At 58.8% G+C, this 25,702-nt stretch overlaps 1 protein-coding gene across 3 annotated transcripts in view; it reads left to right on the forward strand.

Moving 5' to 3' along the window:
• Positions 1 to 25,702, forward strand: part of SDK2 (sidekick cell adhesion molecule 2) — a 181,258-nt gene that overhangs the window by 99,532 nt on the left and 56,024 nt on the right. For 2 of the 3 annotated variants that reach the window (XM_075904030.2, XM_075904029.2), the window contains exons 3-4: positions 18,795 to 18,901; positions 24,164 to 24,311. In XM_075904030.2, the coding sequence (XP_075760145.2) occupies positions 18,795 to 18,901; positions 24,164 to 24,311 (255 nt within the window). The remainder of the gene's footprint in view (positions 1 to 18,794; positions 18,902 to 24,163; positions 24,312 to 25,702) is intronic. The other variant, XM_075904031.2, reaches the window with a different exon arrangement.

The raw sequence follows: 25,702 nt of genomic DNA on the forward strand, positions 1-25,702 counted from the left end.
TGGGTTTCCTTTCCTACATCCCCGCCCCCATGCCACCTTGCGTGGGCCGGACGCCTGCGGGTTCCCTTTCTGGCTCGGGAGAGTTGTTTTGTCTCGCGATACCTTTCTTGGAGGAAGCTGGGAAGGAAACGGGCCCAGTTCTGCTCTTGCTCATGGGAGTGGCTCTGCCCGACTCTGGTTTTGCGCCAGTGCAAATCTGATGCGAACGAAAGCAAGAATCGGTGGCTAAAACCGGCGAGCAAAATTCCAGTTTGGTTTCTGGGCTTCTTTTACACCGGCCGGCTGTGGGGATCTAGGCTGAGTCAAGAGCTGAGGATGTGGCCAGCTGATTGGAACTGATCACAGAGCTCATCAGGGAAATGCAGCCAGTTAAAAATCAGACGCATCCCAAACATGGCGAGGTTCTTGAAAGTTCAGTGAACAAATTGGAGAGTCCAGCGGAGGGCAACGAAAATGGCTAGGGGTCTGGGGCGCATGACTTAGAACACAAGAACATAAGAACGGCCGTACTGGGTCAGACCAAAGGTCCATCTAGCCCAGTAGCCTGTCTGCCGACAGTGGCCAGCACCAGGTGCCCCAGAGAGGGTGGACCGAAGACAATGATCAAGCGATTTGTCTCCTGCCATCCCTCTCCAGCCTCTGACAAACAGAGGCCAAGGACACCATTTTATCCCCTGGCTAATAGCCTTTTATGGACCTAACCTCCATGAAATTATCTAGCTTCTCTTTAAACTCTGTTATAGTCCTAGCCTTCACATCCTCCTGTGGCAAGGAGTTCCACAGGTTGACTACACGCTGTGTGAAGAAGAACTTTCTTTTATTAATTTAAAACCTGCTCCCCATTAATTTCATTTGGTGTCCTCTAGTTCTTCTATTTAGGGACCTTGTGAGGAGAGGCGGAGGGAGCTGGGCGTAGTTAGTCTGCGGAAAAGAAGAGTGAAGGGGGAGTTGAGAGCAGCCTTCAACTCCCTGGGACGATTGAGTTGGGCTGGTCCTGCTTTGGGCAGGGGGCTGGACTTGATAACTCCGGAGGTCTCTTCCAGCCCTGGGATTCTATGACTCTACCCGAAGGGGGTTCCAAAGAGGCTGGAGAGAGGCTGTTCTCAGTGGGGGTGGATGACAGAATGAGCAGCAATGGTCTCAAGTTGCAGTGGGGGAGGTCTAGGTTGGATCTTAAGAAAAACTATTTCCCTAAGAGGGTGGTGAAGCACTGGGATGGATTCCCTAGGGAGGGGTGGAATCTCCATCCCTGGAGGTGTTTGCGTCCCAGTTTGACTAAAGTCCTGGCTGGGAGGATGGAGTTGGGGTTGGTCCTGCTTTGGGCAGGGGGCTGATCTCCCTGGAAGCAATTTCTGGGGGTCACTTTGTTTTAAGGGTCAACTCAGTGCAGCATGTGTGTAAGTGCTACTGCCCTCTGCTGGGGAGCAATGGGAACGGCTCTATTCACTGTGACAGACCCTGTGCTCCTCCGTAGGCGCGGAGACTTGCTTTTAGCTCACATGACAGGGGAGGGTGCATCCGGAGCAGGGGGCTCTGAGTTCTAGCCCCATTGCTGGCAGAAGGGCCATGCTTCAGCGTTCCCAGCCCTCGCTTGCTTCTGCAGAGGGAGCATGATTTTTAAAACACAGAGAAGGCCGATGTCCTGGGAATCGGGCAACGCAAAAGGGAGCGTTTCCCGATTATATTTGGAACGAGAAGCTTTTCTGATTTTATGTTTTCTTGTGAGTCCTGAACTGCCCAGGTTGCTGTGTTATTGTAGGGTTGCTCAGAAAGCCTGGGTGGGGTTTGTTATGGTTGGGTAATCAAGCTGTGCATGGTGATTGGTTCCTGGGGAAAGGAGGGGACTGTTCAAGAGCGAGTTACAAACAGTGTTTCCTTGTGCAGCCATTCAGGAGAGATTCGGATGCTGGCCCAACTGATCCGCAGAGTGCCCACAGCTAGTTTTTTAAATTTCTCCTGGTGGTGCACATTCACACATGTCGCGGTGCACGTAACAAAATTTATTCCACACCTGGATGGGAAAAAATCCGCGCATGGGTGGAAAAGATTAGAACATAGGATACCTAGCCAGTGTCTATGCGGGAGTTTGGAGCAGTAGTTTAGGGAAGCACTCATCCCAGCAGTGGAGGAAAAAAGGGACGTGTTCCCAGTCTCCTGCCCTGACCTTGGATACCCTTTTAGATACCTAAACATGAATAGCCGTCTTGTTGTTTGTGCGTCTCCCCCGCCTGACGAGGCTGGGCCTTCCGCCCTCTGTAGGAAGCCAGCAGATTAATGCATGTGAATAAATTATTAAATGGCTTATTGTTCTAGCCGGACCAATTGAGCCGGCGATTTACAAGGCCGCTGGAGTTACTGGAATTCCCCTGACCGCAGCAAAATGCCTCTTTGGCAGGCGCTGTGATGGAGGGCCCTGGCCGCATGTGTCAAAATGCAGCCTTCTCCAATCAGGAGCTAATTGAGAGTCAATAATATCGTTAACCTGGACTGATTAAATACCAGAGTGTTGAGGGGCGTTAAAAACATACGGAGTGAGGTTCCCCCACTGTGGCTGGCCGCTGCTCTCGCCATACCTGGTGCTAAAGCGTGTGGGAAGCTGGTAAATCTTGCTAAGTGTGTTTTAATGCTCCCTTGCCATTTCATTAGCACACAATAACGATTCGAGTACATGTCCCCCCTGTAGAATTAATTAGTCGTTACACAGTATGTTAATCAAAGGGGCGGTGCCAAGGAGCCGCGATCCCACGGCTCTTGAGCCACGGCCAGCGTGGGAAGCATCACACAGGCCTTGCCACGTTCTGGTTTTTTATTTGCTCGAACAAACGCTTCAGCTGTGGCGTGCTCCTGCCCCCCTCCAAAATAAATCAGTGGCATCAGCCACTAGACATCCCTACAGTAACAAATCAGCCCGCACGATCGTGGGCAACCCTACAATAACAACTCAGCCTGCACGATCCTGGGCAACCCTACAATAACAACTCAGCCTGCACGATCCTGAGCAACCCTACAATAACAAATCAGCCTGCACGATCCTGGGCAACCCTACAATAACAACTCAGCCCGCACGATCCTGGGCAACCCTACAATATCAAATCAGCCCGCACGATCCTAGGCAACCCTACAATAACAACTCAGCCCGCACGATCCTGGGCAACCCTACAATAACAACTCAGCCCGCACGATCCTGGGCAACCCTACAATAACAACTCAGCCCGCACGATCCTGGGCAACCCTACAATGACAACTCAGCCCGCACGATCCTGGGCAACCCTACAATAACAACTCAGCCCGCACGATCGTGGGCAACCCTACAATGACAAATCAGCCCGCACGATCCTGGGCAACCCTACAATAACAAATCAGCCCGCACGATCCTGGGCAACCCTACAATAACAAATCAGCCCGCACGATCCTGGGCAACCCTACAATAACAAATCAGCCTGCACGATCCTGGGCAACCCTACAATAACAAATCAGCCCGCACGATCCTGGGCAACCCTACAATAACAAATCAGCCCGCACGATCCTGGGCAACCCTACAATAACAACTCAGCCTGCACGATCCTGGGCAACCCTACAATAACAAATGAGTGCTAGCATCCCAGGGCTGGTAAGCAGCCGTACCGTAACAACCGGCACATGCAGCCCAGCCCTTGGGAGTGACCCTACGATAACAAAGCGAGAAGATCTTCAGAGTGACGCCTTGGGCCAGGCCGCTGCACCCCAAAATATCCCAGCAGCCTTTGCACGAGGCTTGCGGCCACGGAGGGAAGTGCCAGCCACCGTTTCATCTTCCCGCAGCAGAGGAGCCCAAGAGAGCGTCTCCCACCCAAACCGATGGAGCAGATGAACCCAGAAATCTCCACGTGTCCCCCGCCCCCCACTCTCCTACGCAGAAGGGGCTGTTTTCCAGCAGGGGCACCCTGTGGAGGGGGGGTTGGTCACCCCATTTCCAAACCCCGTTTGGAGGGGAAGGGCTTTGGGTGATGGATTTCCGGGGGTGGCTTAGGGCTGTTTCTTTTCTCGGCCTTTGCTGTCCCGGCACCGGATTTTCCAGGCCCCGAAGGCAGGCGCCCGCCGCACGGATTGGTTTGGCTTCGCCTGTGCTCCGTGGGATTAGAACAGCGTTACTGGGGGTAGGAGCAGCGGGGTGACAGCTCCGGGGCTGTGCAAAGCTGCCAGCCTGTCGGGCCTCTTCGCTTTCCTGGATGGACAGGGAAGGGGGCTTCATGAAGCTGTTCCCCACCAGCGCACCCCTGTGTGCCGAGTTTGCACAGAGCACGTAGGCATTCCTCTCCGGAGGCCTGGGTTTCCCCCAAAACGATGTTTGCTCTAGCACTGAAGAGCCTGGGAATCAATGCCAGCAGCACATATGAGTGACCCTACAATAACAAACCAGCGCGTGTCCCCACCCTTGCAAGTGACCCTACAACAACAAACCAGCATGGGTTCCCACCTTCCGACTGACCCTACAATAACACACCAGCATGGGTTCCCACCTTCCGACTGACCCTACAATAACACACCAGCTCGTGTCTCCTCCCTTGTGAGTGACCCTACAATAACCAACCAGCGCGTCTCCGCCCTTGCGAGTGACCCTACAATAACAAACCAGCATGTATCCTATCCCTGGTGAGTGACCCTATAATAACAAACCAGCACTTGTACCAGCCCTTGTTGTGAGAGACCCTACAATAACAAACCAACACATGTCCCTGCCCTTGCAAGTGACCCTACAATAACAAACTAGCGCGTACCCCCGCCCTTGTGAGTGACCCTACAATAACAAACCAGCGCGAGTCCCCGCCCTTGTGAGTGACCCTACGATAACAAACCAGCGTGTATCCTACCCCTTTTGAGTGACCCTACGATAACAAACCAGCACTTGTACCAGCCCTTGTTGTGAGAGACCCTACAATAACAAACCAGTGCATGTCCCCGCCCTTGCGCGTGACCCTACAATAACAATCCAGCGCATTTATCCCCATTCTCGTGAGGGTTTATACCATAAACCAAACTTCCTTCCTAACGATTTCAGAGCTGCCCTCCTTGGCGCCGTGCTCCCCAGTGAATTCCCGCCCCCCAGGCCCTCAGCGCCTGCACCCACGACCCTTTGCATGCTCAGGAAGCTCAGCAAGGAAAGCCAATTAAAGGCCACGTGGAGAAAAGCCGTTGCGGACGGGCAGCCGTGGAGAACAAAGTCTCTCCTCTGGTTTGGTTAATAACTGCAGGCCGGGCTGCGCGGAGGAATTTATTTCCTGGCTCTGGGCGATTCCCATCCATTCAGGTGTGCAAACCAGGCCGGCTCCTTCCCCACCCCTTTGCCTCTGGGTTGGGGGGGTGGCCGGTTCCTGGAGCCTGCAGGGGTGTCTGGAGTCAGGGCCCTAGTGGAGGATCTCCCCGACTTCTCCCCGACCCACGCTCCAGGTCCCGCAGCCTGGCCTGGCTGGTTTGATAGAACCAGCCAGCAGGGGAGGCTGAATGCAAATGAGACTGGAGCCCTGGCCTAAGATGAAACTGAAATTTCCCGGGCGTGGGCGGACCCTGGCAGCATTAATCCAGGGCTGTGAGTGAAATGGACGAGGGGGTCGATTTCCGCCCCCCCTCACCCCAGCACACAGTACAAACTCGGGGGGGGGGGTGCAGCAGCCGACGCGTTTTGCGTCTGTCTGTGCCTTTCCGCATGTGGCACGCTCAGCAGGCGCAATGCATTTGCACGCAGACGTGGGTGTGCACAGTGCACACGCTTGTGCATGCACGCGGGCCACATCCGTGAGCAGGCTGCATGTGCACCACACATGATGCAAACCCCGGTGGCGAGGGGCTATTCCGGCCAGGCTGGGCTGAGCCCCCCGCACCAGCAGGGCCGGTTAACTGGTTACCTTGGTCAGCATGCTGCTAAGGCGAATGCTAAGTGGGTAATCGGTTAACGCTTTGCATCCCTAGGTGTCTACATCCTGTTCATTTACACAGTACTGGGCATGCTCTCTGCCTGCACAGTGCCCTCAAGGGGGACAGGGCAGGGTTCTCATCCCCCTTTTACAGATGGGAAACTGAGGCACGCAGCGGGCATGTGGCCGCAGGTCACACCGCGAGACAGTGTCAGAGCTGGGAGCTTCCCTGCCCTCTGCTCTCTGCACTTGCAGCATCGTGCGGGCGCTGTGTCCCTGTCGGCCGCGCCCCAAGAGGAGCAGGCATTGGGCAGGCATGCCCGCTGGGGGGGGCTCGTGGAGCGCGGCGCTTTGGGTGCAGCGTGTCTGGCCGTGTCTGCCTGGCGGATGGCACCCAGGTGGGAGCTGGGTGTGCGGGGCGTGGTGCAGGGAGAAGCCCGGAGGGGCGGCCAGCCCTTCCGCCTCTCTGAGCAGAACTCTCCTCCGGTGGGAGCCTGAAGTGAGCAGGGAGCCATTGGGGGGGCAGCTGACACGCTTGGGGTTCCCTGGCTCCCCCGTGCCTGGTGCATTAGGGTCCCTGCGTCACGCCAGTCCGGCCGGCTCCCTCGGGACACGAGCGTGTGTGTCGGGAGGGGGCTACAGCCGTGACTGGCAGCCTGGGGGGGTGCCCAGCTGTCACCCGGGGGGCAGGCGCGGTTCGGCGCGTCCCTCCGGGGCCACCCCAACACCGACACCCCGCGGCTGAGCAGGGACCTCTGCCCGGGCACCGTCGCTGCCTCGGGGCGAGCCCGGAGAGCCCTGGGGGGATGGGCTCAGCAGGGGAGCAGCTCTGGTGTCCTGCTTAGGGCGGGGGGCCCAGGACTCCTGGGTCAGCGAGCAGGAACTGACGTCACTGCTGTGCCAAGGAGCTGCAGGACGGAGTTTTTGATGGGGGGAGGGGTTAGGGCAGGGGACAGCTTCCTGCCGGGAGTGGGGATTGTCTGGGGCTGTGCCCAGCTCCTACAGCTGCTTGCTCCATCTCAGCAGGGTGGGTCATTGCTCTGGGCCCCAGAGTGGCTGCAAACCTCTGGGCACCCTGTATAATTTCCACCAGGACACAGAGTCCTCTGCAAGCCCCGGCCCAGCAGTGTTCCCTCGAAGGGTTTCCATTTCCCTGTGCAGAATAAATTTTGTGTTGTGCACCAAAGCGTGGGCAGATGTGCACCACACCTAGAAACACATGGTGCTGGTTGGGGGCGCTCTGCTAATCATCTGGGAGGCATTTGAATCTCTCCCGGGTGGCCCCGCGAGTGCTCAGCTTACAGGGTACTCGGCTGCCTCCCCCCACCAGACCCACACTTGTCTGACCCAGCTGCCCCTGTGTGACTCGGCAGGGAGGCACCCACTCTGCCACGCTCCGTGCATGGTTCCCGCATTGTATTACTTCCCCCGGCACTGCCAGCCTGTGCGTCCACTGTTCCCACAGTCCTGCCGGGCCTTGGCCTCCCCTCCCTTCCCGGGGGGGTGGCGTGGGGAGGATCCGGGGGAGGGCAGGGCAGGGGTGCGAGCACACAGCTGTGTGTGCGCGTCTGTGTAAGGGAACATGCCTGGGTCTGTGCTGGGGGGGAGGGTGTGAGCGCACGTGCGTGTACCTGTCCGTGGCTCCATGTGTGTGTGTGTGAGCCGGTGTGCGTCTCGAAGCCGGCGCTGGGAGCACGTGTGAGATTTAGTGCCGAGGACGGTGCAAGGAGAGTCGGCCCATTATTCCTGGCGTCCACGTCGGCTCCTGACAGCGCGGCGGGATGGAAATATCTCAGTGAAAGCCAGGCAGGGTCTCTGTCGCTGTCGGGTGTGAGTGACACGCCAGGGCTCTCTCCATCGGGCGCTCCCAGCACAGCCAGGCACGAGCCCCAGGTCGATCCGGTTCTTTTGCCTTTGTCTTTCGAACCGGACCCGCTCCGGGAAGCTTTGCTGGGCAGCCGGGTGCTCGGGGGTCAGGCCAGGGATGGGGACAGCAGGGGAGCCCACACCGGGGGCAGGCCCAGGTCTGATCTCTCCACGGGCGATGCCAGGTGTCACCCACCTCGGACCAGACCCCTTGGCTGGTCTCCCTGTCCCAGCAGTGCCCAGCCCTGGTGCTGGAAACTGCCGGGCACCTTCCCACAGTGAACATCCCTGGGGCTCGCCCGGCCCCGCTCACCTGGCTCCCAGCAAGGGACGGCTGGGTCAGACGTTTCCAGCAGAAACCAGTGACAACCGGGTCCTGTTGGGGGTTAGTGGGGAGTGGGGCAATTATACAGCGCCCAATGGACACCAGCCCAGAGAGCATAGCAGAGCGCTGGAGATCCAGGGCTGGGTGTGGCAGGCACCCCCGGATGGCCCTCACCCACATCCCCATTTAGGCAGGGCGTGGGCAAGCAGGCCTAATGGCTGGAGCAGGAGTCAGGGGCGAGCAGGCAGGAGCAGTCACAGCTGGGAGCGCAAGCCCAGAGCATCCAGCGACCTGCCCCCCATATGAGCTGATAACCTGCCAGCCGCCCCGGTGCAACGCGTTGTGTGCCAGTGGGTTAACCCCACCTCCACCCCAGAGGTGGCTGCATTCGGGGGCTGCTGCTGGAGCCGGGCTGGGATTCATGACAGTGAGGCCTGCCAGATCTCCCGCAGGCTAACGATTCGGGACAACCGGGGCTTGGGACCGCAGGTATGCTTGGCCGCCGGGAGGAAGCCGGGGACTGGCAGGACATGAAGGGCACCTGGCCCGGCTCTCTGGTGAGGTCCCTGCGGGAGAGCCAGGAAACGCTTGATGAGACCAGCCACTGAGGGTACCGACCCAACGGGGGGCTTGTGCTGCCACCTAGGGGCTGGCCGGGGAGCCGGTGGCAGCGGTGACTGGCACAGCCACCTGCATTGAAGAAGGGGGCCGAGATACGCCGGCCGACGCTGGCCTCGCAGCACACCTGGCCCCCGTGCCGACCCGCACACCGGGCCGGCCCGCGCCTGGCCCCGGCTCCGAGCTGCCGGCCTGCTCCGTCCCCGTGAGCCGGCGGGGGATGGAAGATACAAGGATCCTGCTCTCAGACACGCTTGGACAGCGCTCGTCTTGTTCCTGCAAATCCCCGGCTGCCTGCCACGGCCGGAGCAGACAGGCAGCGCAGACAGGAGATGGCCTGGTGTTGGCAGCCCATGGCCGCCCTGGCGTCCTCCCGGCTTGTCAGGCGTTCCTTTGGAGCTGTGGCGAGACGGAAGGGGGGGGGGGAGCCATCTAAGCTGTGGCGCTGCGTGACGGGAGTTTGCAAGGTCTCAGCAGAGCAGAAGGCCTCCATTTCCCCGAGAGCACAGTTCAGCGCAGTAGCAGCGTGTGGGGGGGAACCCAGAGCTGGCCTAGCTGGGCCTGCAGGTCGGGGGTGAGGGGCACTGGCTGAGCTGTATGGGGGGAGTCTGGAGCTGGCGTAGCCGGGGCTGCAGGTCGGGGGTGAGGGGCACTGGCTGAACTGTGTGGGGGGAGTCTGGAGCTGGCCTAGCCGGGGCTGCAGGTCGGGGGTGAGGGGCACTGGCTGAGCTGTGTGGGGGGAGTCTGGAGCTGGCGTGGCCGGGGCTGCAGGTCGGGGGTGAGGGGCACTGGCTGAGCTGTGTGGGGGGAGTCTGGAGCTGGCGTGGCCGGGGCTGCAGGTCGGGGGTGAGGGGCACTGGCTGAGCTGTGTGGGGGGAGTCTGGAGCTGGCGTGGCCGGGGCTGCAGGTCGGGGGTGAGGGGCACTGGCTGAGCTGTGTGGGGGGAGTCTGGAGCTGGCGTGGCCGGGGCTGCAGGTCGGGGGTGAGGGGCACTGGCTGAGCTGTGTGGGGGGAGTCTGGAGCTGGCGTGGCCGGGGCTGCAGGTCGGGGGTGAGGGGCACTGGCTGAGCTGTGTGGGGGGAGTCTGGAGCTGGCGTGGCCGGGGCTGCAGGTCGGGGGTGAGGGGCACTGGCTGAGCTGTGTGGGGGGAGTCTGGAGCTGGCGTAGCCGGGGCTGCAGGTCGGGGGTGAGGGGCACTGGCTGAGCTGCGTGGGGGGAGTCTGGAGCTGGCGTGGCCGGGGCTGCAGGTCGGGGGTGAGGGGCACTGGCTGAACTGTGTGGGGGGAGTCTGGAGCTGGCGTGGCCGGGGCTGCAGGTCGGGGGTGAGGGGCACTGGCTGAGCTGTGTGGGGGGAGTCTGGAGCTGGCGTGGCCGGGGCTCCAGGTCGGGGGTGAGGGGCACTGGCTGAGCTGTGGGGGGAGTCTGGAGCTGGCGTGGCCGGGGCTGCGGGTCGGGGGTGAGGGGCACTGGCTGAGCTGTGTGGGGGGAGTCTGGAGCTGGCGTGGCCGGGGCTGCAGGTCGGGGGTGAGGGGCACTGGCTGAGCTGTGTGGGGGGAGTCTGGAGCTGGCATGGCCGGGCCTGCAGGTCGGGGGTGAGGGGCACTGGCTGAGCTGTGGGGGGGGGAGCCTGGGGATGCACCAGCAGCGCAGGGAGATATGTTGCAGCTTGGAATCGACGGGCGCCATGGAAGCTGGTGCGGGAAGCTTTGCACCGCCCGTCCCCACAATCTGACCCACTTGCCCTGCACTGTCAGCTCACGGCTGCACCCGTGGGTGGCTCAGGGCATGACAAGGCCTGCTGAGACCCCTTTGGGGTGAAACAGCCTCCCCCTGACTCCATTCGCCCCCACTTGTCGTCGGAGCCCTGCCGGGCTCTCTGCGCAGCCTTGGACCAAAACCTCCAACCCCCTCTTCTCCTTTGTCCCATCAAAACCTCCCGTCTCCTGTTCCGCAGCCGCCGCATGGGGCGGATTAAATTCCCAGCGCAGCAGCCCAGGGGCTGAGGTGTTCAGCTCGTGCTCCTGTCAGGGTGCCAGGGGAGCAGGGGGGGACACGGGCAGGGCTGATGCCCGCAGCAGGTGGGCGGCTGGGTGGCAGGTTCCAGTCTGTAAGGCAGTGACTGTCCGTTAGTGTCTTGTTATTAAAGTTTCATTTAAACCGTGCATCAAAAGGACAGACGCAGCCGTGTGAAAGCAGCCTGCGGCCCTTTGTAATACTTGATTGAATTTCAGGGGCGAGGCTCGGGTTTCCATATTTATTTCCTCCTCGCCTACATCTCTGATTTCTCTCTGCTCCGTACAGAAGCAGTCTGGTACTGCTTGAACCTGCGAGGTCAGGTGCCTGAAGCAAAGGGGCAGCATGGCCTAGTGAGTCGCGTGCTAGCCTGGGACCCCGCACAGCGGGGGTTTTTCCTAGGTTTGCACTCCGACTGACCTTGGCAAATCACGTCCCTTTCTCTGCATCTGTCCCTCTGCTGCCTGGTCTAGACTCTGAACACTTCAGGCTGCAAGCCCTGGTCTACACTTGGTTGAAATAACCCGGCTAAGGTCAAAGTAGTAAGCGGTGCGTCCAGGCGACTACATCCGATCATATATATAGTAGCCCAGTGTCTGAGAGTCTGTAACGCCGAAATGCTGGCTGTTCCCTCTGGGGGGCGCTGTTGCTGGAATGCTGGCTGTTCCCTCTGTGGGGCGCTGTTGCTGGAATGCTGGCTGTTCCCTCTGGGGGGCGCTGTTGCTGAAATGCTGGCTGTTCCCTATGGGGGGTGCTGTTGCTGAAATGCTGGCTGTTCCCTCTGGGGGGCGCTGTAGCCTGAAATGCTGGCTGTTCCCTCTGGGGGGCGCTGTTGCTGAAATGCTGGCTGTTCCCTCTGGGGGGCGCTGTTGCTGAAATGCTGGCTGTTCCCTCTGGGGGGCGCTGTTGCTGGAATGCTGGCTGTTCCCTCTGGGGGGCGCTGTAGCTGAAATGCTGGCTGTTCCCTCTGGGGGGCGCTGTTGCTGGAATGCTGGCTGTTCCCTCTGGGGGGCGCTGTTGCTGAAATGCTGGCTGTTCCCTCTGGGGGGCGCTGTTGCTGAAATGCTGGCTGTTCCCTCTGGGGGGCGCTGTTGCCTGAAATGCTGGCTGTTCCCTCTGGGGGGCGCTGTAGCTGAAATGCTGGCTGTTCCCTCTGGGGGGCGCTGTTGCTGAAATGCTGGCTGTTCCCTCTGGGGGGCGCTGTTGCTGAAATGCCGGCTGTTCCCTCTGGGCGGCCCGTGCGGGGCCCATACGGCCGCTTGCACCTCTTGCTCCCCCGTGGCGGCCTGGCTGAGCAGTGCAGAAGTCAGCCAAGCGCCACGGCGGGAGGCGAAGGGGGGCGGGGCGGTGACGTGCGGCGTGACAATGTTGCAGGCCCCACCCCCTGGCCGTGAACGTCACCGCCCCCCCCCCTTCGTTTCCCGCCGTGGCGCTAGGCTGACTTCTGCGCCGTTCAGCCGGGCTGCCACATGGGAGCAAATGGCGCAAGTGACGGTTTGGGCTCCACGGTCCCCCGAGTGAGAGGCAGGACGGGGAGGAGAAGAGAAAGAGAGAGAGAGAAAGGCAGGAGGCAGAGGAGAGCTGAGAGAGAGAGGGGAAGGCAGTAGGAGGAGGAGAGAGAGAGAAAGAGGCAGGAGGCAGAGGAGAGCTGAGAGAGAGGGGGGGAGGCAGGAGGAGGAGGAGGAGAGAGAGAGACCGAGCGAGAGACTGGAGGCTCAGGAAAGAAGACTGACGTGGAGGAGAGACCTAAAAATCCGTCTTATGATGGGCTAATTGGCTAGTTTCAAAATAACAAACCACTTAAATCAGAATCTGCCCTCCTGCTTTCCTCGAGAGTAACGCTCATTCCAAGGTAGCTATTTCGAAAGAGCGGCAGTGTGGACACGCCGGTGCCGCTATTTCGAAATAAAGATCCCCAGAGTCATTCGAGCTAGTTACTGCCCCGTGCTTCGGGGGTCTGAGTCGAGGTAGCACATCCACATTAGCGGAGCCTGTCTTGGATTCATTTCGAGGATTCCCCGCGGTTCGAATTTGTTAAACCGGGAGCGAAGTGGAATTTAGTTATTTCGAAAGAGTTTCCTCGTGTAGACATGCCCCAAGCGTGCCGTGGAGCAGGGGCCCTGTAATTCCCATATGATTAAATAGAGGGGAGGGGGTTGAATATTAAATACCGGGGGAACTTGGAGCCCCATTCCAAGCTGGGGAAAGGGGACCGGGCTGGAAGGGTTAACGGTGCGTGCCCGAATGAGCCGATGTGCGTTTATTTTATCTCCTAATCATCGTCTGAGGCTGGAGGGAGAGATAAGAGCAGCAGCCACAGGTGGCGGGGATGATAAGCGGTTTGACGTGCAGCACAGTCCAGACTCCAGAACCGTGCCGGGCGGGCCGGTCCTGCTCCCCCTCCTGGGAGCGGCTGGCCCCGCTGTTGCACCCAGTCTCTGAAGTCCAGCCCCGGCGTAGGGCCAGAGTGCCATGCTGCCAGCGCAGTCTGGAAGTGAGCAGCGAAGAGTTTCGAGGACGGGCAGCGGCTCAGCCCAGGAGCAGGCAAAGGGCAGAGTTCGCTGGAGGCGGCCGTGGGGTTTCAGGGCCTGGAGCTCGTTTGGGTGATGCCCGTCAGTGTTGCTCCTTGAGCTGAGCCAACTGGCTTTGGCCCTGGGCTCCTCTCCTGACGAGAGCAGGGAGGCCAGGCTGTCCCTGGGGGAAGATGCTGGCTGCTCCGGAGCAGGCGAGGTTTCCCTTTGGATCATGCTGGGGGGCTGTATCAGGTCCCAGCAACGGCCACGCCGAGAAAGCAACGGGATCGGGCTGCTCTGCATTAGCAAATGCTCTGACAGCAAAGGCAGAACCCCGTGACCACTCGCTTGCCCTGGGCGTGAGCAGGCGAGGAAGAACGTCGCCGGCCAAGCAGCACTTGGCTCTTCGGCGGTTCCCGCTGCGTTTGACTTGAGCCTTGAGCCACGGGGGTCTTGTTTCTCCTGGCTGCCTCAGCAGAGGGGCCGGGACTCCGTCTGCACAGGAGTCCTTGGCTGCAGGCGCGACCTGTACAAAAGCTGGAGTCGAACTCCTAAGACAGGGGAACTAGACCGCCTGGCACGGAACGAAGCTGTGGGTGCAGCGGAAACTTGGTGGGACGGGGCTAGTGTGTGAGACGCGGTCGAACCCGGGTACAAAAGGGGTGAGAGTGGCCGAGGAAGTGGCGTCGCTGGGGGAGTGGCGCTGGGTGGGAAAGACGCACTGAGTCAGAGTCAAAATCGGGAAGGAGTCGAACTGCCCCGCAGCATCTAGACAGATAGAAATTCCACGTGTGAGGAGCCAGGCTTGTCACCCGCCTGCCTGACCAGGAGCGTGATGGGGATTAAGAACGAAGGAATGGCCAGATTGGGTCAGAGCAAAGGTCCATCTATCCCCGTGTCCTGTCCGCTGACAGTGGCCGATGCCAGGGGCTCCAGCGGGAGGGAACAGACCATGTCATCCGTCCCCTGTCATCCATTTCCAGACAAACAGAGGCTGGGGACACCATTCCTACCCATCCTGGCCAATAGCCATTGATGCACCTAACCTCCATGAATTTACCTAGGTCTCTTTTGAACCCTGTTAAAGTCCTGGCCTTCACAACATCCTCTGGCAAGGAGTTCCACAGATTGACTCTCAGGGAGGCTACAAAGGCAGAAAATAATGGGGCATTTCAACTCTTCCCCCTATTGTCTCTCCTTCAGGGTGGGATGCAGAGATAACATTTCTAATCACTATTAGGGTGTGTCTAAAATACATGGCTCCATTGATGGAGCCATGTAGATTAGGGTGACTGGCAAAGGGAAATGAAGCCGCAATTTAAATAATCGCGGCTTCATTTAAATTTAAATGGCTGCCGCGCTGAGCCGGCAAACAGCTGATCAGCTGTTTGTCTGCTCAGCACGCTAATCTGGACACTCCCATGCCGACCTGAAAGCCCTTTATTGACCTCCCCATTATGCCTTGTAGGCAGGGGCGGATATAGGGCAGGGCGAACGGGGCGGTCGCCCCGGGCCCCGCGCTTAAAAAAGCCCGGCGCATGCGCCGTGGCAAAGGGGGGGCCCCGCGGAGTTACACTGCCCGGGGCCCCACAAAACAGTCATCTGCCCCTGCTTGTAGGATGAGGTTTACCGGGGTGGTCGATAAAGGCCTTTCATGTCGGCAGGGGAGCGTCCAGACTAGCGCGCTGAGCCAACAAACAGCTGACCAGCTGTTTGTCGGCTCAGCGCAGCAGCCATTTAAATTGAAATGAAGCCGCGATTATTTAAATCGCGGCTTCATTTCCCTTTGCCGAACAAACAAATCTACATGGCTCCGTCGACGGAGCCATGTAGTTTAGACGTACCTTAAATGACTGTGCCTTGGAGCAACAAGGCACAAGGGGAGAAGCAGAGGGGGAGAGACAGTTCTTCATTTAGTCCCATGTGTCACACTAGTGTCCAGGAGGTGAAAACCGCTGGTAAGAGTGACCATAAGGCAATGAAATGTACCAACTCCACACAGAGGACCGTGCCAAAGAAACCCAGTGAAGTAGCATTGAACTTCACAAGGGGAATGCCATGCAAATGAGGATGCTGGTTAGATGGCCATCAAAAGGAGCAGTCGCCAGAGTGAAAAGCCTGCAAGCTGCAAGGAGATCATTCACACCTTAATTGAGGCTCAAACGAAATGTAGACCCCCCCCCCCCCCACTAAGGGGGCCAAAAAATGCCTCAGGGGCTGAACTGCAGAGTAAAAGAGGCAGCTAGAATTGTTAATTGCTAATATCGGGGTTTCCCCTTTTAATTCACGATTATTTAACCTGCGTGTGAACAGTTTCACCATCGACAATAAGAAAGGAAATGAGAGTTAATCTTATTAGTTATAGAAACATATATGATTTGTAATACCTAATTATACCCACTGACCTTGCCACGGTTCATATTCCTCATTCAGAAATAGCCAATTACTGATGTTTCAGAGAAAAGCAAAATAATAAATATAACCAGCCAACGCTGCATTGCTTATGAAATCCCTCCTAACCCTGTTTGTTCTAAAAAAAGGATTATAACGATTAGAATTTGTTTTCCTTAAAACATATTAATATTAATAAGTAGCAGGCTTAAAACAAAGAAAAAGTATCAGAGGGGTAGCCGTGTTAGTCTGAATCTGGGCCTCATCCTCCTTGATTGGATCCACCTCGTCATCTCCAGCCTGACTCTGGCCTGCATATTTATGCCTGCCCCTGGAAATTTCCACTCCATGCATCTGACGAAGTGGGTCTTTGCCCACGAAAGCTTATGCTCCAACACTCCGGTTAGTCAACAAAGAAAAAGAAGTTCATGCAATGCACAGCCAACCTGTGGAACTCCTTGCCAGAGGATGTGGTGAAGTTCAGGACTTTCACAGGGTTCAAAAAAGAGCTAGATAGATTCATGGAGGTTAGGTCCCTCAACGGCTATTAGCCAGGATGGACAAAGATGGTGTCCCTACCCTCTGCTTGCCAGAAGCCAGGAATGGGTGACAGGGGAGGGATCACTTAATGGGCTAGCTGGACAGGACACTGGGCTAGATGGGCCTTTGGTCTGACCCAGTCTGGCCGTTCTTATGTAGAAGCAAAAAAGCCTCCTTTGAAAATTGGAAGTCAAGTCCCAGTGAAAGCACAAATGTAATAAACAGGCCCCGAGAGACGCTGGCCGAGGAGAGCCTAGCTAACGGCTCCGCTCCGCCCGCTCATGCCGGGTGGGTCGGGGGGTCATTTCCTTACCTGGGGCCCTCAGCAAGGGGGCAGAACAGAGTCGTTTGCAGAGACAGCCCCCCTGTAAGCAGGTGCCCGGGGGTCCGGTGTGATGCATTGACCAGTGACACCGGTTCCCAGCAGTGACCCCCAAGTGAGAATCCCCCAGGCCAGGGGCCCACACAAGCCCCCAATGCTCCTGCCATGCTGAATGGCAGATGTGGGGACAGAGAGGCCATTAATGGCATAGCAGCAAAGGGGGAAAGCACGTGGGGGGGGGGGGGAGTCCTGAACCCAATCCCCTTCCAGCAAAGGGGGAAAGCACGTGGGGGGGGGGGAGTCCTGAACCCAATCCCCTTCCCTCCTGGGGTCAGTGGGGCCCAGGGGTCTCCTTCCCCACGGCACAGAATAGACCGAAAGGACGCAGCGTCCTCTCTCAGGCAGCGCTGCACAGCCGGGCACTTGCGGCTCGGAGCAGCGCTTTGCGGGGCATCGGTTTGGCCTCTGCGAAGCTCAGAGATTGACTGCAAAGGTCAGGAGTTCTAAACGCTTCTGCCTTTGACAGCCTGGCACCCCTGGGCACCCCCTCCATCCCCCCACCCCCGCCGCTGGTGACCGCTGCTTGGTTCTCCTGGCAGAAACGCGTCCTCAGCGTTGTTTCCTGCTCAGAGAGAGGGCCGAACCCTACACCCAGGCCGCAGCAAGAGGTTTCCCCCGTCCCTCCCTTGGCATGGTTGGTTTTTAAAGGCATGCGCACTACCAGAGCTGTGTGAGAGCACAGGAAACAGCATGGCTGTGAAGAAAGGCCATACTGGGTCACGTAGGCACCAGTGGCATGGACAGCCCCTTCCATCCGCTCCTGCCCCCCCAGCACCTCCTGCCTGCTGGGGACCAGCTGTTCAGCAGCATGTAGAAGACAGTGGAGGGAGAGGGAGGAGGAAAAGTGGAGTGTGTTTTGGGGAGGGGCAGGGCCTGGGGCAGAGCATGGGGTCAGCAACTCCTACAGACAGTACGTGTGTTGGGTCCATCTAGCCCAATATCCTGTCTTCTGACAGTGACCGGTCCCAGATGCTTCGGAAGGAACCAACAGAGCTGGACAGTTTATTGACTGATCTGTCCCTGATTACCCAGTCTCAGCGCCTGGCAGCCAGAGGTGTAGGGACCCCCCCACAGCATGGGCTTGCGTCCCTGCGCACCTTGGCTAATAACCATTGGTCAGCCTATCCTCCAAGGAGCATCATGGGTAAAAAATGCAAATGTATCCTGCAGGCAGTGTTCTCGTAATTCCATTTGCTGCCAGCAGGGGGATGTAGAGTTCATAGAACACTAGAACTGGAAGGGACCTCGAGCGGTCATCGAGTCCAGCCCCCTGCCCTCACGGCAGGACCAAGCTCCGTCTAGATCATTCCTGACAGGTGTCTGTCCAACCTGCTCTTAAATATCCCCAGTGATGGAGATTAAACAACCTTCGTAGGCAATTTATTCCAGTGTTTCACCACCCTGACAGTGAGGAAGTTTTCCCTCAACCTCCCTTGCTGCAATTGAAGCCCATTGCTTCTTGGCCTATCCTCAGAGGCCAAGGAGAACCATTTTTTCCCTCCTCTTTGTAACACCCTTTTAGGTACTTGAAAGCGGCTCTCATGTCCCCTCTTAATCTTCTCTTTTCTAAACTAACCAAGCCCAGTTCTCTCAGTCTTCCCTCATCGCTCCTGTTTTCTAAACCTCTCATCATTTTTGTTGCTCTTCTCTGGACCTTCTCCAATTTCTCCAAGTCTTTCTTGAAATGTGGGGCCCAGAACGGGACACAATCCTCCAACCGAGGCCTAACCGGTGCACAGCCGAGGAGAAGAATGACTTCTCGTGTCTTGCTCACAACAATCCTGTGAATGCCTCCCAGAGTCATGTTTGCATTTTTTTGCAGCGGTGTCACGCGATTGACTCATAATTAGCTTGTGGTCCACTATACCCCCAAAATCCCTTTCTGCAGGGCTCCTTCCTAGACAGTCACTTCTCATTCTGTGTGGGAGACACGGATTGTTCCTTCCTAAGTGGAGCACTTTGCATTTGTCCAAATAGAACTTCAGCCTATTTCCCTCGGACCGTTTCTCTGGCTTATCTCTATTTCCTTCCCCCGCTCCATTCCTCCAGCTGTCTGGCGGGTTGCAAAGTTTGTGGTTGTGGCTTTGGAGAAGGGAACGGGTCCTTGGGGAGGTGATTGCACATGAGTCAGTAAGTGCCGAGGGCGATGTGGATATCGGTCATGCTGGAAAGGGAGCAGGAACTCACGTAGTCTCCGATGGGTGTTTTCTCTCAGTGTGTCTCTATCAACTTAGTCACCTCTCTCTCCCCGTCAGGTACATGATCACCTCACTGGACCGCACCCATGCCGGCGTCTACCGCTGCATCGTCCGCAATCGGATGGGGGCCCTCTTGCAAAGGCAGACGGAAGTACAGGTGGCATGTAAGTGGCACTCTCCTCATGGCTCCGTTGGGGGGGTCTTAGTCTCAGCAGCCGGGGTGCCCTGAATGCCCAGCCGGGCTCAGACGACCTTCCCGGCCCACGGCGGGTGGGTGTCATTGTTCTAAATTAGGGTTCTGCCGGTAGCGCCTGACCAAGGCTGGGGCCCCTCGGTGCTACGTGCTGTATCAGCACAGAACAGCAAAGAGTCCCTGCCCCAAGGACTGTCCAGTCTCAGGTCCGCATGGGCAGCCCTTTGGGAGCAGTGCTGCCCGGGGCTTGCAGTTCTCTGGGTAAATTCCTCTGCAGCATGGGCGGCTGGTAATATAGGCAAGGGAAGGCTCTGCCTTCCCAAAATTGCCTACGCACCACAGCTGCCAAGAAGGCTGGGGCCACGGCATGGGAGCCTGACTCCCCGGCTGCCAGGGAGGGCGAGAACACGGCAGCCCCAGCGGTCCAGGTGGCCAGGAAGGAACAGGCTGGAGGTGGGCGGGGCTTGGTTCCAGGGGCGGGCCTCAGGCGGAAAGGGGCGGGGCTGGGGCTTGCCTTAATCTGTAGCTCCTCCCCGTCATGTCCACTGGACAGAGGCTCCGTGCAGCCGATGCGGCTGGCTCGGGGTAGCCATCCGTGCTCCATTTTCAACCCAATAAAAGCTTCACGCGGGGGAGGAAGGGGGGGGAGATCCTGGACCCGGCTGGAAAATTTTGGGGGGGAGGGGCAGCGAGGTGACCCAACGCGCCGACGGCCCAAATGCGTTCTGTGGGTCAGGGCGCAGGAGAGGGCATGAGGAGCGGATGAAGCCCGGCCAACCGGCAGCACATGGGGACACGAGGCAATTCACACTGGAAAGGCGTCTTCTGAGCCGTGCACCCCCCGCCACCCCGCTGGGCTTGGAATTCCCTGCAACCGAGCCATGACTGGGGGGCGCTGGCGGAGGGGTGAGGGGTTTCCAGACCTGTAGGAGGGGATCAGCAGATCTGGGGGGTGGGAAGCCCCAGGGCATGGGCCAGGACTGAGGGGTTTTGACAGAGCGAAGGCAGTTTACACCACTCCTCTCGCAAGCCACCATCCTCCCGGCTCCACTCAGGAGTAAACTCCCCCCTCCCGCCCCGGCAAGAGGAACCCGCTCCCATGGGGAGCCTTGGACCAGCACCTAAAGCAAACAGCGTTTGTAATCATTATGGAAAGCAAATGCAAACACTGGTGCGGGCAGCGGCGCCCGCATAAATCAGCAGCGAGGCAGCTGCAGACGCCCTAAAGAGCGGGAAAGGCTGGAGGGAAGATGATGGATTTCAGGCTGGCGAGAGGCGCGGGAGCGCCGGCCGGCCTCCGCCGAAGAGACAGGGAAAACTGGGAGCAAAGGGGCGAGGGGAAGCGATGGGCCCAGAGGCGGGCCCCGACCCAGGCCGGCACCCTGTTGTGCCAGGCGCTGCACAGACATGGAGTGAGGGACGGGCAGTGTACGGACACCAGGCAGCCGGGCCAGGCCCCAGGCCGGCACAGCCCCTCTCGGCTGGACTGGAGGGTTGTTTTGGGGGTTCACGCGGAAGGCAGGGACCCAGCGCCAGCCGTGCGCCCAGGATTGGCTGACCTAACTCAGCCTGGGAGAGGGGCAGAGGCAGACGTGGCTGGGAAGAGTGAAAAGGGAGGGGTGGCCGAGGCTGACGGAGCTGGAAGAAGGGGTTCCTCGCTGGGCATGGTGCTGTCCAAACGGGTAGGGGGGTGCCGCACCGTGGGGCAGAGCGCCCCGGCGGGCAGGGGGCTGATCAAGCAGGGATGCCAAGAGCCTGTCGCGTCCCATGGTGCCGAAGCTCTTTCAACCTCCCTCGCTCAGCGCTGGGATGAAAGCCTGGGGCCAGGACCCAGCAGTAGGAGCTGGGTGGCTTGTTCTAATTCACTGAGCTGCCTCTCGTCCGGCAGCTACACAGCCAGCGGGGACTGGAAGGGGAACGCTGGAGCAAAAGGCACCCTCCCACTGACCACATCCGGGGGGTCCTGTCCTTGAATGTTTGTCTCCCCCGGCCCCACCGCTGTTCTTTCCGCTTCTCTTCCGTGTCTGGTTCTGCCAGCTTCCTCCCTGCGCAGGCCTGTGGGGATGACGCCGGCCCCCCGGACATGAGCCCCACACACGGAGTGGCCCCTCCCTAGCGGCTTTCAGGTGCGACCCCCGCGAGGCTGGGATCCCGCCCCAGCTGCCAACGAGGAGACGAAAGTATTTTCCGGGTTTTTTTGTTTGTTTTTAATTGGGCAGGGGCCAGAAATAACGGACTGTCCGGGCGAAAACCAGACACCTGGCAACCTACACCTGGGCGGGCCGGCCTCCTCTCGATCGGGGCCCTCTTGGGTAGGGGCGTCGTGGTCAGCCACATAGGAACAAAGCCTGGCCCGTGCTCTGGGCAGAACCTATGATTCACCACCAGCGGGCTAGTAAGATGGAGGCTGCACAGCACATTACTCTTTTCACCATCCGGTCACCTGCCCCTGCTGTGCACCCCGGCTGGGTGGCAGCCTCTCTGCTCCCTGCCGGCAGAAGGGTGAATTAGAGGCTCTGCTAGAAGGGAAGGGCAACCTCTCCTCTATGACTCCAGGGATCGGGGTTCAGGGCAGCACCCTGCCACAGCCTCCCTGTGAGCCCTTGGGCAAGTCGCTTCACTCTTCCCGCCTCATTTACCGGGGGATACCGATCCTTTCTCATCTGTTCAGGTATCGAGGGGCCATCTCCTAGGATGGCTAAATACAGCGCCGGAGGCAACCGGCTCCTGCTCTCATGGGTGGAAGCAATTAGAGGGAACTTTGGTCACCAGGTCTGGTTTAGACTTGAGGGCTCCTGAGGCTGAAATCAAAGCCCGATGACCACCACGCAGGCTTAAAGGGGCCATCAGCTCTGGGCATCGTGACTCAGTTTACCAGCTGCCTGCCTGGGACTGAAGCCCTTGGGCTTCTGCTTTGACCCATCCTGCCGGGGGTGGCGGGACTCGGACTGTGGTCCCCCAGCCCGTGGTGATGGGGCTCGGTCCAATTCAGGCTTCAGATCCCTCTCCTGGGGTTGTGCCGTGATTTTGTTGTCCGAAGAGGATCGCGGGGCAATGACGTTGACGAACCCCGGTCTCAGATGGCCTCCCTGTGCCCTTCTACCCTTAAAAATCTGGGACTCGAAAAGAACCGGCAGAGCCCGGCCAGTTTTCCTGGGCTCCTCCGACACGTGGCCCATCCTCCGCAGTGCGAGGACTCTCTGGGCCACGTCATGAACGGCTGAATCTGCCCGAGCCAGGCCCCGCGTGTGCCTCGGCGTCTCGTCTGGCGTGAAGGTGTCCGCACAGGGCCAAGCCGCGTCAGAACAACACGAGCCCCCTGATCGGCCTTTGCAGCGTAGCGTGAAAACGGGCCAGGACTCGGGGGTCGGAGTTTGCACCGGGACCCTCCCCAGTTGCCATTTCACCCCAGGGCTGAGCGATTGGCTTTCTCCTTCGCTCGTTTGAATGGGAGCCCCATCCCACCCCCCTGCCACCCCCAAACCTGGCGCCAGCCCGATCCCCGCCGGCCCGGCTCCCGAAGAGCGATGACAAATCAAGAAGCTAATGAGAAATTAATAAGGCAGCTGCGCTAACAACTAATGATAATGGCAAAGTCGTTAAAAAAAGATTCTTTACATGTTTTTAATTACAGCAATTAAGAGAAGTCAATAAAATATCTCCCCTTCCCTCCCCCTTCCTCACACGCCCTAGTTTATTCCTGTTTTTTTTTTTTTTTTAACTGCGATAAACTTCCAGCAAGCAAATGGCGGAGCAATAAGGAGGAGGAATGAGACGCCGACCTTGCCCGCAATGCCAAGGGCGTGAGTTGTCGCGAACCATGCGCACCGCTGGCCTTTCCTCCTGCTTCTCTTGGCCCCGTCAACTTCCTCGAGGGTTATCCACGTAGGGTCTGGAACCTTTCTCTCTTCAGCTCGGCCTACCTGTTGCTTTTCAAGATGGCCCCTGTGGGCAAGATGGAGGGGGCATGGATGGGTCATCTTCGGCTTGGATTGAAGCACGAGGTCCATTGTGTGGTGGCGGGAGGCCAATCAGAGCCCCCCCATATGCTATTTCTTTGTGGCCCCTGGAAGCCCCAGGCCTGAACCTGGCCCCCAGCGTGCTGGGCGCTGTACAAACCCAGAAAAAAAAAAGGCTCGGGAGCAGCCCTGTTAGTTTGTAAGGCTACGTCTACGCTGCAGCGCTATTTTAGGATACCTCCCGTATCGTGAAATACCCATTCCGTGTCTTTTGAACGTGCCCGTTATTTCGAAATATAGCGGGCTCGCTATTCTGGCGACCCTGGAAACCTCATTCCACGAGGAGGAAGGGACATTTCGGAAGAGCGCTTTATTTCGAAATCAGTGCTGCGTGGACAGCGCCAAAGTTTGAAAGAAGCCATTTTGAAATGAACTGGAAATAAGCTACGCAATTTGCACAGCTCAAATTGCGTAGCGTATTTCGAGCCACGGGTGCAGTATGGCTGCACCCTAATTGTAAAAACAACGAGTAGTTTTGAAGACCAACATATATAGAACTCACGAGCTTTCGTGGGCAGAAGCCACTTCCTCAGATGCGTTGGAGTAGAAAGAACAGAAACCAAGAGATAAATATGCAACAGCAGAAGTGCCTGTCAATTGTAGGACCCGTGATAATGAGACTAATTAAGTGGGCTGGCTGTGTCCCAGTCATCGCTTTGGATGGGGAAACACAGATGAGAATGGCAGGAGAAACTGGCTTTGTAATGTGCCAGCCAGTTTGTGTCTTTGTTTACGCCCAGGGCGACGGTGTCAAATCTGTAGCTGAATTCCAGTGTTGCAGCCTCGCTCTGGAACTGGGTAGCGAAATCAGGCCTTGCCGGTGAACGTGAAAGACACAAGATGGATGCAACAGGTGGGGGTGGGGGCATAAGGAGGCAGCTGGACAGGATGGGTCAGCATGGCCGGCGGTGGTCTCAGCACAGCAGTAGCCGAACCGTGGCCAAGGTTGTGGCAGAGCAGAACTAGCCCTGCCACGAGGAGGAGACGAAGAGCCACTATGTCCGCCGGAGCGAGCCAGGCAGCTGAGCAGTGAGGCTCGTGCTGGCCCAGGCAGCATGGGCACCCGGACAGTCATGTTGTTCCTGCTCAGGAGGAGGGCAAGGAGTAGACCCACACTACAGCACGGAGACAGGCGCCCTTCGCTCCGGCACTGGGCTCCGAGCGCACCGTGCCGGCTCCCTGCCCTCATGCCTCGGTCTCTGTTTGTTTTCCAGACATGGGCAGCTTCGAGGAGAGCGAGGCGCACCAGAGCGTGTCGCACGGCGAAGCGGCCGTCATCCGCGCCCCACGCATCGCCAGCTTCCCCCAGCCACAGGTCACCTGGTTCCGGGACGGCCGGAAAATCCCCCCCAGCAGCCGCATGTGAGTCGGTCCCGGCCCCGGCGGGGTACCTGGGAGTGGGGTGGGGCCAAAGGCCGTTGCCATGGTGCGCCAGCGACACCACCTGCAACGGGACGGGGTGAAAGTTTGGGGCTTGTGGTGGGGGGGGGAGCATGATCCATTCAGGCAGAGGCTCCCCTAAATCAATAACCCGTGACAGAGCCCCCCGTCTGCCCAAGGGGACCTCCCCGCCGGCTGCTCACACCCCAGTGGTGAGCACGGCCCCCCCGGACCACAACACAACCGGGCCTGAAAGCAGCTTCTCCTCCAGGGCTTGACTGGCATGAGGGCACCGCTCACTCGGCCCCCTCCCACAGGGCATGTGGGGGGCACGCTGGGCCTCCTCTTCCCCGTCGACCCGTCTAGCGTCACTCCCCCCTGCCGGCTGCACGCCAGGAGCCATAGAATCCCTGCGCGCCTCCCCCATCGCCTCCGGGGACCCCGCGTGGCGCACGCCCTCTGGGGGAGTCGATGCTCCGGCACGTGGCGAACGGCCCACCGAGGAGCCAGCCTGCAAACCCACCCTGGCTGGGAGCGTTCCCAGCCCCCCGCCTCCTCCCCGGGCGCCGTGCTGATTCTATTAAACGCCCGCTCCATCACCCGGCTCCAGGCAATTACCGCCGATTAATATTCATGGCGGAGTTCAAAGGGGTCCCTGAGAGCGGATCGGCTGGCGTCTGCGCGGCGGAGATATGGATCTGATGAATGCTATCGGGCTGGCAGGGACAAGCCAGGGTGGCATGTTGCCACCAGCCCTGGGAGCCCGCTATCTGACCGGGAAATTTAGCTTTCTGCCCCCGAGTGGTGATTAGCAGCCGCTTATCGACCCACGGGCCGTGTCCTGCCCACGCTGTGACAGAGCAGCCGGGGGTGGCCTTGTTTATTCGCTTATTTATTTGGGATTGATTCGCTTGTGTCCCCTAATTAAATTATCAGGCGGCTGCAGGAGCTCCGCTAACTAACTAACTAACTCCAGAATCCTGTCTCGGAGAGCAGGGAGAGGGAGGAAACGTACCCATGGCAACAATGGATAACGAGGAGACGCAGCTCTTCATTTATTTAGCACGGGCTGGCAGGGACGTAGGTGACGGCTCACATCCAGACAGCAGAGACTTCTCCTCTTGCCACCCTTTAGTGCCCTGGGCATCATAGGGGCTTGGCCCTCGGTGGCTCGCCAGGTACCCCCCACTCCTGCCCCGCTTCCAAATGGCACCTGCACCGTGCCACTCTCGGAGGGACATTCAGTGTCGCCGTTCTACTGGCAGCATGGGCGGCGAGGGAGAGCCCAGCTGGAGGCAAACCCCAGCCCTGCCCCGCCCCTTCCGCCTGAGGCTCCGCCCCTGGAGTCAAACCCCGCCCACCTGCTGCACCGC

This window comes from Pelodiscus sinensis, chromosome 20, assembly GCF_052426305.1.
Source record: "Pelodiscus sinensis isolate ZL-2025 chromosome 20, ASM5242630v1, whole genome shotgun sequence".
Lineage (NCBI taxonomy): Eukaryota > Metazoa > Chordata > Testudines > Trionychidae > Pelodiscus > Pelodiscus sinensis.